At 34.2% G+C, this 14,301-nt stretch overlaps 2 protein-coding genes and 1 pseudogene across 3 annotated transcripts; all 3 read right to left on the reverse strand.

The window, feature by feature from the left end:
- Positions 1-439: 439 nt before the first annotated feature.
- Positions 440-2,778, reverse strand: LOC105779941 (UDP-glycosyltransferase 89A2-like; annotated as a pseudogene).
- A 1,924-nt stretch (positions 2,779-4,702) lies between these two features.
- LOC105779942 (UDP-glycosyltransferase 89A2) lies at positions 4,703-6,687 on the reverse strand. Of its 2 annotated transcripts, none has more exons than XM_012603968.2 (2): positions 5,135-6,687; positions 4,703-5,043 (listed from the first exon to the last, which is right to left on the reverse strand). In XM_012603968.2, exons 1-2 carry the CDS (start codon positions 6,553-6,555, stop codon positions 5,040-5,042), a joined length of 1,425 nt encoding a protein of 474 aa, XP_012459422.1. In that variant the 5' UTR covers positions 6,556-6,687; the 3' UTR covers positions 4,703-5,039. The 2 variants fall into 2 exon arrangements, with proteins under 2 accessions (XP_012459422.1, XP_012459421.1); XM_012603967.2 differs by having other exon boundaries at positions 4,703-5,057.
- A 1,436-nt stretch (positions 6,688-8,123) lies between these two features.
- Positions 8,124-9,727, reverse strand: LOC105779944 (UDP-glycosyltransferase 89A2). The gene has a single exon (XM_012603969.2). The coding sequence runs from the start codon at positions 9,584-9,586 to the stop codon at positions 8,189-8,191; it is 1,398 nt and encodes a 465-aa protein (XP_012459423.1). The 5' UTR covers positions 9,587-9,727; the 3' UTR covers positions 8,124-8,188.
- Between the last annotated feature and the right edge of the window lie 4,574 nt (positions 9,728-14,301).

Raw genomic sequence — 14,301 nt, forward strand, 5'->3', positions numbered from 1 at the left:
GCTGTTACAAGCTTTGTATATAAAAGGATGCCTCTGAGTCATTAAAATTCATAGCTTCATTCTTTCTTTCTCACTTTGTCTATAAATTGAAAGCTTGATTTTGCATTGGTATTCTTTGAATTTCACGGTTCTTCGAAGGCCCCCATGTTTTGGCGGGACAGAGGTTTGGTTCAGAGCTAATGTTAAAAGAGGAAAGTACTGATTCCACTTCTGGATTTTGGTTTCTGTTCATAGAAAATTTGTTATATATATTGGTGGTTGGATTTGTGTCGAAATAGGCTCGTTTTTCCGTCTGGGTAACAATCAGCTTTTGAAGCTGCCAACAGCTTGATAGGCTGTTCATATATCAAGAATATACCATTCATTTCAATGATTTTATAATTGTAAGTGTGCTTTCCTGCCCTCTTTTTACTAGCTATGCACTAATTTATTGATAATGATAGTTTGTCAATAAATAGAAAATGTAGGATGTAAAACAGAGAACAAGAAGGTTGCTTCTGCTTATTTTAATGCATGTTTTGATCCACACTAAACCTTAGACTGAAACCCTATGGTGTAGGATGAGTTCTACTATCTAATTAGGCTACCTCAGCTGGATTCAATTTCCTTTGAAACTATATACGCATGTACATGTATATCTATATTTACTCATGCAGGCTCATTGATGCATGCATGTAACCTCTTGGTAGATAATGTTGCATCAAGAAACTTAAACAAAGCTCAATATCTTCTGATTGAATTGTTCTAGGTAAGACAGGACACGATCTTTCATGTCTGGTTTTCATACAGTCTACTTTTCTTCCCTCATGTCTTATTTATCAGAAATGAAAACATAGGTCCTCCTGTTTATGTACGAGTATCAGTTACAACATGTTTAGATGTATTTTTCCTCACACTATCCTCTCATGAGGTGTTTGTTTATTTTGAAAAAGAAAACATAATATCTTCTCCGATAAAATAAAAGGATTTATCACCCTCCTAGTTGACCCAATTCTTCCACAAATCTATCCAAGTCTTTCATGGAGCTTTCCCCATGACTCACTGCTGCCAAAGCCTTATCTTTGAGATCTTTTGCCTTGGCCTTCATCCCTCCACCCTCAGTCATAAACTCGGCAATGGCTCGGCCTAGTTCATCAGAGTCAGGAACTGAGTCTGCACCCTCACACTCCCTAACACCCACACCTATATTATCCACCAAGAGCCTGGCGTTCAGAAACTGGTCAGCCTCCATAGGCCCAGCCAATATCATGACTCCACTCACTATCCCTTCCAAAACCGAGTTCCACCCACAATGACTCAGAAATCCACCCACTGCTTTGTGGTTCAGTACCAACCCTTGCGTTGCCCACCCCTTTTATCACCAAACCTTGACCTGCGGTTCGTTGCTCGAACCCGTAGGGTACTACTCCGAACCCTTCGACCTGCTGTTGGGTTGTGCCTGATTTCACCACCCAGATAAATCGTGTGGCACTCTTTTCAAGCCCATTAGCCAAGGCTTCCATTTGTTCTTTTCTCAACAGCTTTTGACTCCCAAAACAAACATAAACAACTGAACCATCGGGGCATCGATCAAGCCAAGTCAAGACCTGGTCATTCATCTCAGACACTGAACCTGAATTGCCTCGATCCGATACATCAGGGCCTATTAAACTTAGTGGTCCAACACTGAAAACACGATTATGACCTACATGTGTCTTCAACCACTGAACATATTCAGCTTCCAAATCTTCAAAGGAATTTATAAAACAACCCCAGCTCTTTGTATTTGCAACATGTCCATCCTTGATCATCTCCAAATCGGGATCCGATGGTTTGTAGAGCTTAAACAAGGATGGCAAATGTTCCTGCTTGAAGGCAGGGGATCCAGGTAAATTACCGAACTCTATTTCACTCAAAGACTTCACTTTTTCAACGTTGTTCCAAATATAATCAAAGATAGAACCCACAGGCCACAAATGCACCAGAAGAGTAGAAAGTGAGTCTGGGTATTTGCAAGCGGGTTGCAAGGCATTGAGTCCAACCAATGAAGAAATCAGAGACGATGGCAACCGGCGGTTCAGAGTGAGAGTCGAACCACTCCACTAAAGGGTCATGAAGTTTGCCTAAAGCTACCATGATGGGGAGGTTACCACTGTTGCCAAGGTCTTTAACATGTTCAACGCCTGGTGGGATGAGAGGGTGAGAAGGGAAAGGGAAAACAAGGGGAGTAATGGGAGGGTGAGAAGAGAGGAGAGGAGAAAGGAAAGGGAGGTTTTTAGGGGTGACTAAGATGGTGATGGTTAGCCCCCGGAGAGCAAGTTGGTGGGTGAGGTTTAGGAGGGCAAGCATGTGGCCTTGAGCTGGGTATGGGAACACCAAGATGTGAGGGTGAGGGTTGGGTCTAGTAGCAGTGGTGGCCATGGTGGCTGGTTGATAATGGCTCAATGGTCGACACGCGAAGAGAGGTAGCTGGTTTCGGTGATGATGGAATGAAGAAGATAAAATAGCAGAGTTGTAAAGACTGGAGAGTGGAGACCAAAGACTTCACCATTGAGTCAGTGACGGTGGACAACAATATGAATTTTTTTTAAATTTACGAAAAATTGTAGATTTACTCCAAGTACTTTAATATCAATTTTAGTCCTTGTACTTTTTGAATTTGTCAACTTTAGCCCCTATACTTTTTGAATTTTGAGATTTTAGTCTTGACCCAAATAGGAGCCGTTAAATCCATTTGTTTAAATTCAACCACTAGTCTTGTACTATGTGTATAGTTATAGATTTAGTTCATATTCTTAGATCATTCTAAGTTTCTATTTTTTTCGAAATTTGAAGTTTGAAGTTACAGTCTTAACGCAAATAATAGTTACTAATTCATTAATTGAATTTTTGGTAAGTAATATGTGGAAAATAATATTACACATATGATAATGTGTTTTACCACAATCTAGCAATTGCCGTTTGGTGAGAATTTAAAATTTTAAAATTTGAAAAGTAAAAGCACTAAAATACCAAATTAAAATTCATGGATTAAATCCATAATTTTTGTAAAATATAGGGTCTAATAGCAGAATTTAACATTTTTCTTATTTGGGTAAATACCTAAATTTGATTTAGAGTTAGAGGTGAAACAGTACAATTATTTTGGGTAAACCACAAAATATCATTAAATTATCGCCTTCATTTTATTTTGGTCATTGAACTATTAAATTTTTATTTAGTCAATATTTTTGAAATCAAATATTTTCATCACTCAAAGCTGATTTGGAAATCTTTTATCGATTTAATAAAAATTTAGCCCTTAAATGTTTACACATTATATCAATTTAATCCTAAATATAAAATACTCAACAAATTAGCCTTAATGTTTACAAAATTTATCATTTTATTTTAAATTTTAAAATTGATATAATGTGTAAACACTTGAGGGCTAAATCTTTCTTTCTTTCTTTCTTTCTTTTTATTTAAGATTTATGATTATCCTTTTAACAATATCTTTTATAAAGTTTGAATCTGAGTTTTCTCTAAAAAATTAATATGTCTTACCACTACATTTAACATTTATTGACACAATTCATCTAATTCATTAAGAAAAGATTACGTTCAGATAATATCTCATACATAATAGAATTTAAGCCTAAATAAATTTTAACAAAACTTACATATAATTTACATGTTTGGGACTTGAATTTGAACATTCAAAATTTTAAGAGTTGGATTTTTCCATTTCAATCAAGTTCTTGTTAGTCTTTTAGCTCCTTTTATTGTTTAACAAATATTTTTATTAATATTTAAATATATTCAATGGGATGTCACATATTTCAAAATGTGTATTTGACTAATGATTCCATGTTCACCATGCTTTCATTCTAAGCAAAAGTATAGTAATGAAAAAAAAAAAGATTCTCCCCCTTTTGTCATGTCAAAATCAATTGCAAACACAATTTTCAATTATATGTCTACTAAAAGTAAATAATATGTCCCTACCATAAGCTATGTTTGAGACTTCAATACAACAAGACCATAAAAATGCAAGGACTTAAAAATAAAGTGATAGAACTATTCATGAACTGGGCGATTCGGTTAGGTTCGAAGGCTCTTTCAAAATTTGAAAGGGTTTGGGTAAAAATTTTAGGCACGAAAAATAGGCTTGAGCAAAAAAATTAGACCGTTTAAAATATAGGTTGGGCTTGGGCTTGAATATTCAATGCCTGAGCCCGACCCGTTTTTAAGTATATAATATGTAATTTAAACACATTAAAAAGTAAACCTATATACTAAATATGTAATACTACTTTAATATAAACATTAAAATAATATTAAGATGATTATATAAAAATTTTCAATAAATAAAAAAATATATAATTATTAAATATTAAAATAAAAAATTTAAAAAAATTTTTATAAATAATGTGGGCTGATCTAAAATGGGTTTGGATTAGTCTTTTGCAAATTTAAACAGGTTTAAACAAAATTTTAGACTTATATTTCGGATCAAACTAAGCTTGGGAGCAAGTATAAAAATTAACTCAAACCTATTTTAGGTTCAAACCTGACCCGACTCGACACATGTAGTCTCCAAAAATAAGCAAGAAGTAGACAATAGACATAATTCTGAAAGATCTAAAATTAGCCCTAAGCCAACCTAAGTAAATGAAAAAACCGAATCATTCCATCATCCCCGTCTCTAAATTTAGAAATCTATTCCAAATTAGTCTAAATATGAATAATCTCAACATAAATTATCTTCATTTAGATCTTCCAGTAATGGGGGCAAAAGATGAATCAAGTCAGAAGCTGAGCAATATCAAGCCGCAAAGTATGAAAGTCTGTAAGTACACTACTTAAATATTGATGTCACTAAAAATCCATAGAAGCAGAATTTGAAGCTTTTGAGGTGGAGAAACTTATATGCATACATGGATGATAATGAAGCATCAAGAAACTTGAACAAAGCACCATCTCTTCTGATTTAATTGCTCTAGGTAAGACATGACACCATCTTTCATATTTTCATACTTGCTTCTGTTTATGTTCTTCATGGTTGTTTTGTTATTTGTTCACCTGCGAATGCTTAACTGCAGATTCTTATCACGACAAACAATATATATAGATATATTTTACAAAGAAAAGATATCCCAAAAGGATTTATCACCTTCCAAGTTGACCCAATTCTTTCACAAATCTAACCAAATCATTCATAGAGCTTCCCCCATGACTCACTGCTGCAAAAGCCTTATCTTTCAGATCTTTGGCCTTGGTCTTCATTCCTCCACCCTCAGTCATAGCCTCGGAGATGACTCGGCCTAGTTCATCTGAGTTAGGAACCGAGTCCGCACCCTCACACACCCTCACACCCACTCCCATATCATCTACCAAAAGCCTGGCGTTCACAAACTGGTCAGCCTCCATAGGCCAAGCCAACATCATGACTCCCCCCACTATCGCTTCCGAAACCGAGTTCCACCCACAATGACTCAGGAATCCACCCACTGCCTTGTGGTTCAGTATCAAGGCCTGAGGTGCCCACCCTTTTATCACCAAACCTTGACCTGCGGTTCGTTGCTCGAACCCATCGGGTACAACTCCAAACCCTTCGACATGCTGTTGGGTTGTACCCGGTTTCACCACCCAGATAAAACGTGTGTCACTCTTTTCAAGCCCACTAGCCAAGGCTTCCATTTGTTCTTTTCTCAACAGCTTTTGACTCCCAAAGCAAACATAAACAACAGAACCATCAGGGCATTGATTGAGCCAAGTCATGACTTGGTCATTCAGGTCAGAACTCGAACCCGAATTGCCCCTATCCGAGACATCGGGGCCTATCAAACTTAGTGGTCCAACATTGAAAACACGATCATGAGCTACATGTGTCTTCAACCATTGAACATATTCACCTTCCAAAGCATCAAAGGAATTTAAAACATAACCCCAACTCTTTGTATTTGCAAGAAGTCCATCCTTGACAAACTCCCAGTCAGGATCTGATCTTTTGTAGAGCTTAAACAAAGATGGCAAATGTTCTTGCTTGAAAACCGGTGAACCAGGTAAATGACCAAACTCAACTTCACTCAAACATTTCACTTTTTCAACATTGTTCCAAATATAATCAAACACAGAAACCAGAAAAGCTCGTGTAGAGAAGAAAGCAAGTCTAGGTATTTGCAAGCGGGTAGCTAGGTGTTGAGTCCAACCGAGGAAGAAATCAGAAATGATGGCAACTGGAGGATTAGACTGAGAGTTGAACCAGTTGAACAAAGGGTCTTCAAGTTTGCCTAAAGCGGCCATGATAAGGCGGTTCCCACAGTTGCCAACGTCTTTAACATGTTCAACACCTGGTGGGATGAGAGGGTGAGAAGGGAAAGGGAAAACAAGGGGAGTAATGGAAGAAGGGTGAGAAGAGAGGAGAGGAGAAAGGAAAGGTAGGTTTTTAGGGGTGACTAAGATGGTGATGGTTAGGCCATGGAGAGCTAGTTGGTGAGTGAGGTCCAGGAGGGCAAGCATGTGGCCTTGAGCTGGGTATGGGAACACCAAGATGTGAGGGTGAGGGTTGGATCTGGTGGCAGCGGTGGCCATGGTGGCTGGTTGATAATGGCTCAATGGTCGACACACGAAGAGAGGTAGGTAGCTGGTGCCAGTGATGATAGAATTCAGAAGATAAAATAGCTGAGTTGTAAAGACTGGAGAGTGGAGACCAAAGACTTCCTCAATGGGGTCGACAAGTCAACAATATGAATTTTTTTTTTTGTTAAACTTTACTATTAGTAATCAATTTTAATTTCTCTACTTTCGAATTTGAAAATTTTAATCCTAATCCAAACAACAACACTTAAATTCGTTTGTTTAAATTTAATTATTAGTAATGTATTATGTGTATAGTTATAGATTTAACCCATATTCACCAATTGAATCATTTTAAATCCTTATACTTTTCAATTTTAAAATTTTAATCTTAACATAAATGAAAATTATTAATCCATTAATTAAATCTTTAGTGAGTAATTTGTAGAATTAATAAGCTGACATGGCTTTACACATACTAATGTGTTGGCCACATCAAATTTTAAAAATAGCATAACTTAATGAATCTAACAATTGTCATTTGGTAACGATTAAAATTTTAAAATTTGAAAAGTAAAAGAACTAAAAAACCAACTTAAATTACATCATTAAACCCACATCTTTTGCAAAAGCTAATACTAAAATTCATGAGTAAATACCCAAATTTGTTTTAGAGTTAGAAGTATAATCGGTATGATTATTTTAAGTAGTGCATGAAGATAAATTATTATAGATTATATATGATTTAGAATAAAATAAATTTGAATAGCATTTTAAGTATAACTTGTTCTTACTAAACTTAACCATGGGTCGAATTATCCGATCAAGCCTAAAAACTCGTTCTAAAAATGAAAAGATTTGAATAAAAATATAAGTCCAAAAAATGAACTTAAACAAAACAACGAGATATGTTTTCTAAACAGACCAAGCCTCTAAACCCTCCTTACCACAACAAACATCCCGAGAATGTAAATAAAAATAAAGACTTGACAGACAAGTCATATCCAAAATCATGCAATCTAAAGATGGACAATGTGAAGCTGCAAAGTACAGAAATTTGCAACGGGTTGATACAAATGTTAACATGAGATTGCAAAGATCCAATGACGGTGGCAAAAAATGAAATCGAGTCAAAAAAATACGAAAATTTGTAGCGAGTTGATTTAAGTGTTAACATAAGATTGCAAAAGTCCAATGACGATGAAAAGTGCTATAGTCTCGAACAATATGGGTTTAGATTATCTATTACAACATAGTTTAGAAATATTTTTCTTCACACCATAGTTTCCTTAAGGTGTTTGTTTATTTAAAAATTACAAAATAATTATTGAACTATTCGAAAGTTTTTATTTAAGTCACTAGATTGTTAAAATCGTTATTGTACGATCTTCTTTATTTGCACCACTTGCACTAATCGAAAACTCTCATCCCCTTTCTATTTTACTTATTTTTTTAATAAAATAATTTTGAATCGCATGAATTTACAAACCAAAATCCAAATAAACCGTCATTTAGAGCTCGTTAAATGAATTTTTTTAAAGAAAAACTTAAAAATCTAGTGATTTAAATTAAAAATTTTCGAATGTCTAAATAACTATTTTATAACTTTTTAAAATAATAATTTAAAAACATTGATATAAAAGACTTATCACCCTCTAAGTTGACCCAATTCTTCCACAACTCTATCCAAATCTTTCATGGAGCTTTCCCCATGGCTCACTGCTGCCAAAGCTTTTTGTTTGAGATCTTTCGCCTTGGTCTTCATTCCTCCACCCTCGGTCATTGCCTCAGCAACGGCTCGACCCAATTCATCCGAGTTAGGAACCGAGTCAGCACCCTCACACACCCTAACAGCCACACCTATTTCATCAACCAAAAGCTTGGCATTCACAAATTGGTCAGCCTCCATAGGCCAAGCCAATATCATAACTCCACCCACTATCCCTTCCAAAACTGAGTTCCACCCACAATGACTCAAAAACCCACCCACTGCCTTATGGTTCAATATCAACAACTGTGGTGCCCATCCTTTTATAACCAAACCCTGACCCGCAACCCGTTCCTCGAACCCATCGGGTACATCTCCGAACCCATTGGTCGTACCCGGTTTCACCACCCAAATAAAACGTGTACCACTCTTTTCTAGCCCATTAGCTAAAGCTTCCACTTGTTCTTTCCTCAAAAGCTTTTGACTCCCAAAACAAACATAAACAACGGAACCATCAGGGCATTGATCAAGCCAAGTCATGACCCCGTCCGAACCCGAACTCGGATCCGAATCTCCCCGATTGCCTATCAAACTCACTGGTCCAACACTATAAACACGATTATGACCTACGTATGTCTTCAACCATTGAATATATTCAGTTTCCAAAGCATCAAATGAATTCAAAACACAGCCCCAACTCTTTGTATTTGCTAAAATCCCATCCTTAACAAACTCGCAATCAGGGTCTGATTGTTTATAGTGTTTAAACAAGGATGGGAAATTTTCTGGCTTGAAAACAGGAGAACCAGGTAAATGACTAAGCTTTATTTCACTCAAAGACTTCAGTTTTTCAATGTTGGACCACATATAATCACATAGAGAGACCACAAACGCACCTGAAGCGAAGAAAGTGAGTCTGGGTATTTGTAACTGAGTCGCGAGTCGTTGAGTCCAACCGAGGAAGAAATCGGAAATGATGGCAACTGGTGGATTAGACTGAGAGTTGAACCAGTTGAGTAAAGGGTCATGAAGCTTGCCTAAAGCGGCCATTATAGGGAGGTTCCCACTGTTGCCAAGGTCTTTAACATGCTCAACGCCTTGTGGGATGAGAGGGTGAGAAGGGAAAGGGAAAACGAGGGGTGTAATGGAAGAAGGGTGAGTAGAGAGGAGAGGTGAAAGGAAAGGGAGGCTTTTAGGGGTGACTAAGATGGTGATGGTTAGGCCTCTAAGGGCAAGTTGGTGGGTGAGGTCTAGGAGGGGAAGCATGTGGCCTTGTGCTGGGTATGGGAACACTAAGATGTGAGGGTGAGAAGCGGTGGCGGCGGCGGTGGCGAACATGTTGGTCGGTTGATGGTCGACACTTGAAAGAGAGGAAAGCTTGTTTAGAAAGATGAATGAATTGGTATTGTTGTAAAGTAGGATATGTAAAGCCTACTAACAGGTTGACTGGTCTTTTTTTTTTTTTTTTTTTGGAATACGTAGCTGAATTTGTCACTTCAACTTGTATTTGAGATACATATTAACAAAAATTTATATCTGACACATACCTTGTCATGTGATAGTGTAAAATTCATCATCAGTGTTATATCAACGCAAACTAAAGATGGTAATATGAATGTACCAACAAATTTAGATACAAACTAGTATTTTTGAACAAGTTATGGAGGTAAACTACATATTAATCTTTCTTTTACTCGGGACTAAATCTACCATATTGATTGGAATTAATTGAAACAAATGGTTGAATAGATTTTTGAGTGAATCGCTTTAAGCCCGTTGAACTAGGTTTTATTTTTTTAAATAACTTTTTTAATTTTCATAAATTTATTTAATTAAAACCGGACTAAGAATTAGTGACTTGATTAATTCAATCATCATTTCAATTCCAATAAATCATGATATTTTTTTTATCTTTTGTAATATATTAATTAATTATATGTATTAATTAAATTGTTTTTAATTTTTTAAAGAAAAACTATAACATTTCACAAATAATATGATTAAAAATTTAATATATATTTAATTTTAGATACTTGATAGTTGATATTAAAATGAGGGTGAGTTTGAATGGGCGGTGCGTTTACTTGCGGTTAGTGTAAAAACAGCGGTAGCGGTGAGATTAGATATTGTAACAACACTGTAACGTGAGACAAAAAGTAGGCTAAACGTACCGCACCCAATCGCTCATCCAAACCCACCCTGATTTTCATTATATTGGAATTTAAATTTTTAGACCAGCAACAAAAAGTGAATGAACCAACTACAAGATAATTATTAAAAATTAGGCATCCATGGACCAAAAAGTTAGGCATCCATTTATAGATGCACAAAAATATACCTAAATAGAATTTATTCCAAAATTAAAAAACAAACAAACATAGAATTGATTCCAAAATTAAAGGGTAAGATTAAATTGTTTTCAAAAATTGATGAAAATTGTATTTATTATGATTTGTAGTAGGTCTTGATTATTATAGCAATATTGTCAAATGTTAATATGTTTATCAATGAGACCCATTACTTGTAGCAATATCAACTCTACTACTTGAGATTTTAGATAATATACATGATTAGTCTTTTAGTCAAATTTTAATTTCTGTAATTTAGTAGCTTGTTTAATTGTTTATCAAATTTTTTTTTTATTGTCAATTGAGTCTTAGTTCGATTAGCATCGGTTTTGTTGTCAGTGCAAGAGGATGTGGGTTCGAGTGTGCTGAAGCGCATTATCATCTTATTTAAGAGTTAAGAGGGGCTATGAGTAGTTCTAGGCATTGTATCAAAAAGGTCATATATGGTAAGAATTTATAACGAAATTACTGTTAAAAAATATTTTTATTAATACTAGATTATGATATATTTTATGGAGGAGGATAAAGATTTTAATGTTTCAAGGTTTGTATTATTTTCTATATATTTTATATAAAAATTCAAAAATATGATTTTTTAAATTGGGTCAATGTGATTTAAATTTAGGTTTTCTAAATATTTTTAGTCTCTTAGTCAAAGTTTAATTTATGTAATTTAGCAGTTCGTTTTATTGTTTAATAAATATATATTACTAATATTTATAGACTATTATCCTATACACTCATCTGAGTAAAAGAATTCACAAGTGAATCAGATTGATGCCATTTGTTTTAGGATATAATAAAATAATAATTAAATAATTTAAAAGATACTTGACATCATCCTAAACCCGCTTGTGGAGTTTTTTACTCCATTGACAATAAATAGAATAATATCCAATATTTATAGGGTTAGTATTTAGTATACTCATAGCGTATTTTTTTAATTCCACAAGTAACCTTAAAATTGCCATGTCCTTGTTAAACCATTAATCTTGCTTGTAGAATCTAAAACTCTATTAACCGTGTATCAATATTTTCTCATATTTATATAGTTTTTATAATTTAACACAATCATAAAAATAATAATAATAATAATAGTTTGTTATTTTCCTTTCAAAGGTAAACAATCCAAAGATTGAGCTGAAAATGTTCTGATCTTATAAACAAGAGGGATAACATTTAATCTTGAATTGATAAATTTTTCCACTTTGATATCTCTTATTATTATTTTTTTTCCATATTAATCTCAAATTTTGAAAAATTTTCTCAACTCGTGTATTTCATTAAAGTGTGATGACATATTACTCTAAGCTTATATCTTATCATCACTTAAAAAGAAATTTTAATTATATAATATTTTTATGATTTTGTGCATTTTATTTTATATAATTTTTTAAAGATTTCCAGGAGTGAAATCCCAATTCAAAGATCAAATCAAATCGAGAAAATCTAAATTTTAAGATTAATGTGAAAAAAATTAGGGATCAATTTGAAAAATATTCAAATTGAAGGATTAAATATTATTTTATCCCTAAACAATAAACGAAGCTGTAATTTTAGGGAAACCTAAACGAGACGTAAAGACTTAAAAGGACAAAGAATTAAAATATCAAATGAAGTAAAAGGTTTAGAATTAAATTTAGTTGACATTTGTTTCTTAGGAAAAATTACATTAATGGTATTGATTTATAAGTTTTGAGATTTAAATCGGTGATGAAACCGATCAAACACTAACTCTCAATTAGATTGGTTCAATTAAATAAATTATTAACAATCACAAATATTAAAAAATAGAGAATCGATTCAATCAATTTTTCAGCCCAATTCGTACCAGTTTTACAAGTCAACTATCCAACCCTTATTCTAAATCAATATCCTAACCGAGTCTTGATTGGACTGGTCTGATCAACCCGATTTTGAAAATAATACTTTTAGCTGCATAATAGCATGATTTTGACTTATAGATTTTTTTTTACCTTTGGTTATTGGAACACACTTTAAGCAATTCATACCAATTTTACAAGTTAACTAATCCAACCCTTATTCTAAATCAATGTCTTGATTGGACTGGTCTGATCAATCAATCCGATTTTGAAAATAGTACTTTTAGCCGCATAATAGAATGATTTTGACTTATAGACCATTTTTATTGTTTACCTTTGGTTATTGGAACAAACTTTAAGCAAGGATTTCAGAACTAAACCAAAGTCGAACAAATCAAGCTACTGATTCTTGATTCAATTGGTCTAAATAGTTCAGACAATTAAATTAAACAAATTGTTTAAAAATCATAAAAATTAAAAATACAAAACTACTAAAAAGACGAGAAACCAATTCAACCAATTTCGAAAAATTCGTAGGCCAACCAATTTAACCCCACTCTGGATTGATGCCCTACTAGTTCTCGGTTCGATCGATGCGATTCTCCGGTTTAAAAAACGTTTAGGGTTAATACACTAGTGTTTAGGGTTAATAGCACCCCATTAGTTCAGTTTTAACCATAGTTGCCTAACCTGGATCAAACTAAACAAGCCGGTCAAACCGGGAACTAACTGGAGTACCGGTCTAGATAGAATATTTAGACCGTTTCAAGAGCAAACCACTACAAACCGAACTCGAACTGCCAAACCGTCAAAATTTGAACAGCTGAAAAAAAAACCAGCTTTTCAATTTCTTAGCCCAAAAATATGGCCCAAACAAAAAAAAAAAAAAACAGCCAAACCAATCCTAGCCTAAATCCTTAAAATCCGACCAAAATCAATCCTTAAAAAATGAATTAGAAAAGAAAAAAAAAATCTAAGCACAAAATGGATTCGATTCATATCCATAAATCGATATGAGATTATGACCCTTTGAATACATGAAGAAACTTCATGTACTTTGCATCCAATTTTCTTTCAAAAGCCTACTATAGCACCACAAAAAAGCTATGTATCTTCTCTATTGCAATGTTGCATACTATCAAATACCGACACGAACGCGAAACTCAAGCAAATATTACCACCAAAAACAAGACAAAGATCCAAAATTATAGTCATCTAGGCGAATGCCATTGTCATGTTATGCAGTAAAATCTCCCAAACTTTACATGTCATTTGGGTCACAACATGCAATACAAGTAGGGAAAACACAAAAGGGAGACAAAGAAAATATACCAAGAGAACAACTGCCATAACAATATAGGCAAGGAGATATTAACCTGAAAAAGAAAAAAAAAATAGCACGAGCTGCATTTACTAGATAAAGTTCATCTCGTTAACGATTACCACAGCTGTACATGTCATCAAAATGAGAGAAAAGATGTAACAAAGAAAATTCTATATAAAATATGTGACAAAGATGTTCATATCATGACATCTTCATAGCTTTCCATTCCCTTGAAAGACTATCATATTTATCTCTAAAACTTCTACCCTTTTTGTAAAAAGGGTTCTTTAATTTCTCCATTGTCGAATCGTATATGCTAATTCTTTTATCAAGCATTGTTTCGACAAATCTTTTCACTTCTACTAACCTACCTAAGTTGCAAAGCCCAATGAGTAACTCATTAGCGCTTTCATCGAGCGTTGAGACATGATTCTCAACCATGTGATTCCACATATTAATTGCCATTTCGGGGGTGAATGCCATTGTCATGTTATGCAATAAAATCTCCCAAACTTTACAAGTCATTTGGGTCACAACATGCAATACAAGTAGGGAAAA

This window comes from Gossypium raimondii, chromosome 4 (assembly GCF_025698545.1).
Source record: "Gossypium raimondii isolate GPD5lz chromosome 4, ASM2569854v1, whole genome shotgun sequence".
NCBI lineage: Eukaryota > Viridiplantae > Streptophyta > Magnoliopsida > Malvales > Malvaceae > Gossypium > Gossypium raimondii.

Coding starts and splice junctions, on each gene's coding strand:
- LOC105779942 (XM_012603968.2), bottom strand. CDS start 6,555: ATGGCCACCGCTGCCACCAGATCCAACCCTCACCCTCACATCTTGGTG.
- LOC105779944 (XM_012603969.2), bottom strand. CDS start 9,586: ATGTTCGCCACCGCCGCCGCCACCGCTTCTCACCCTCACATCTTAGTG.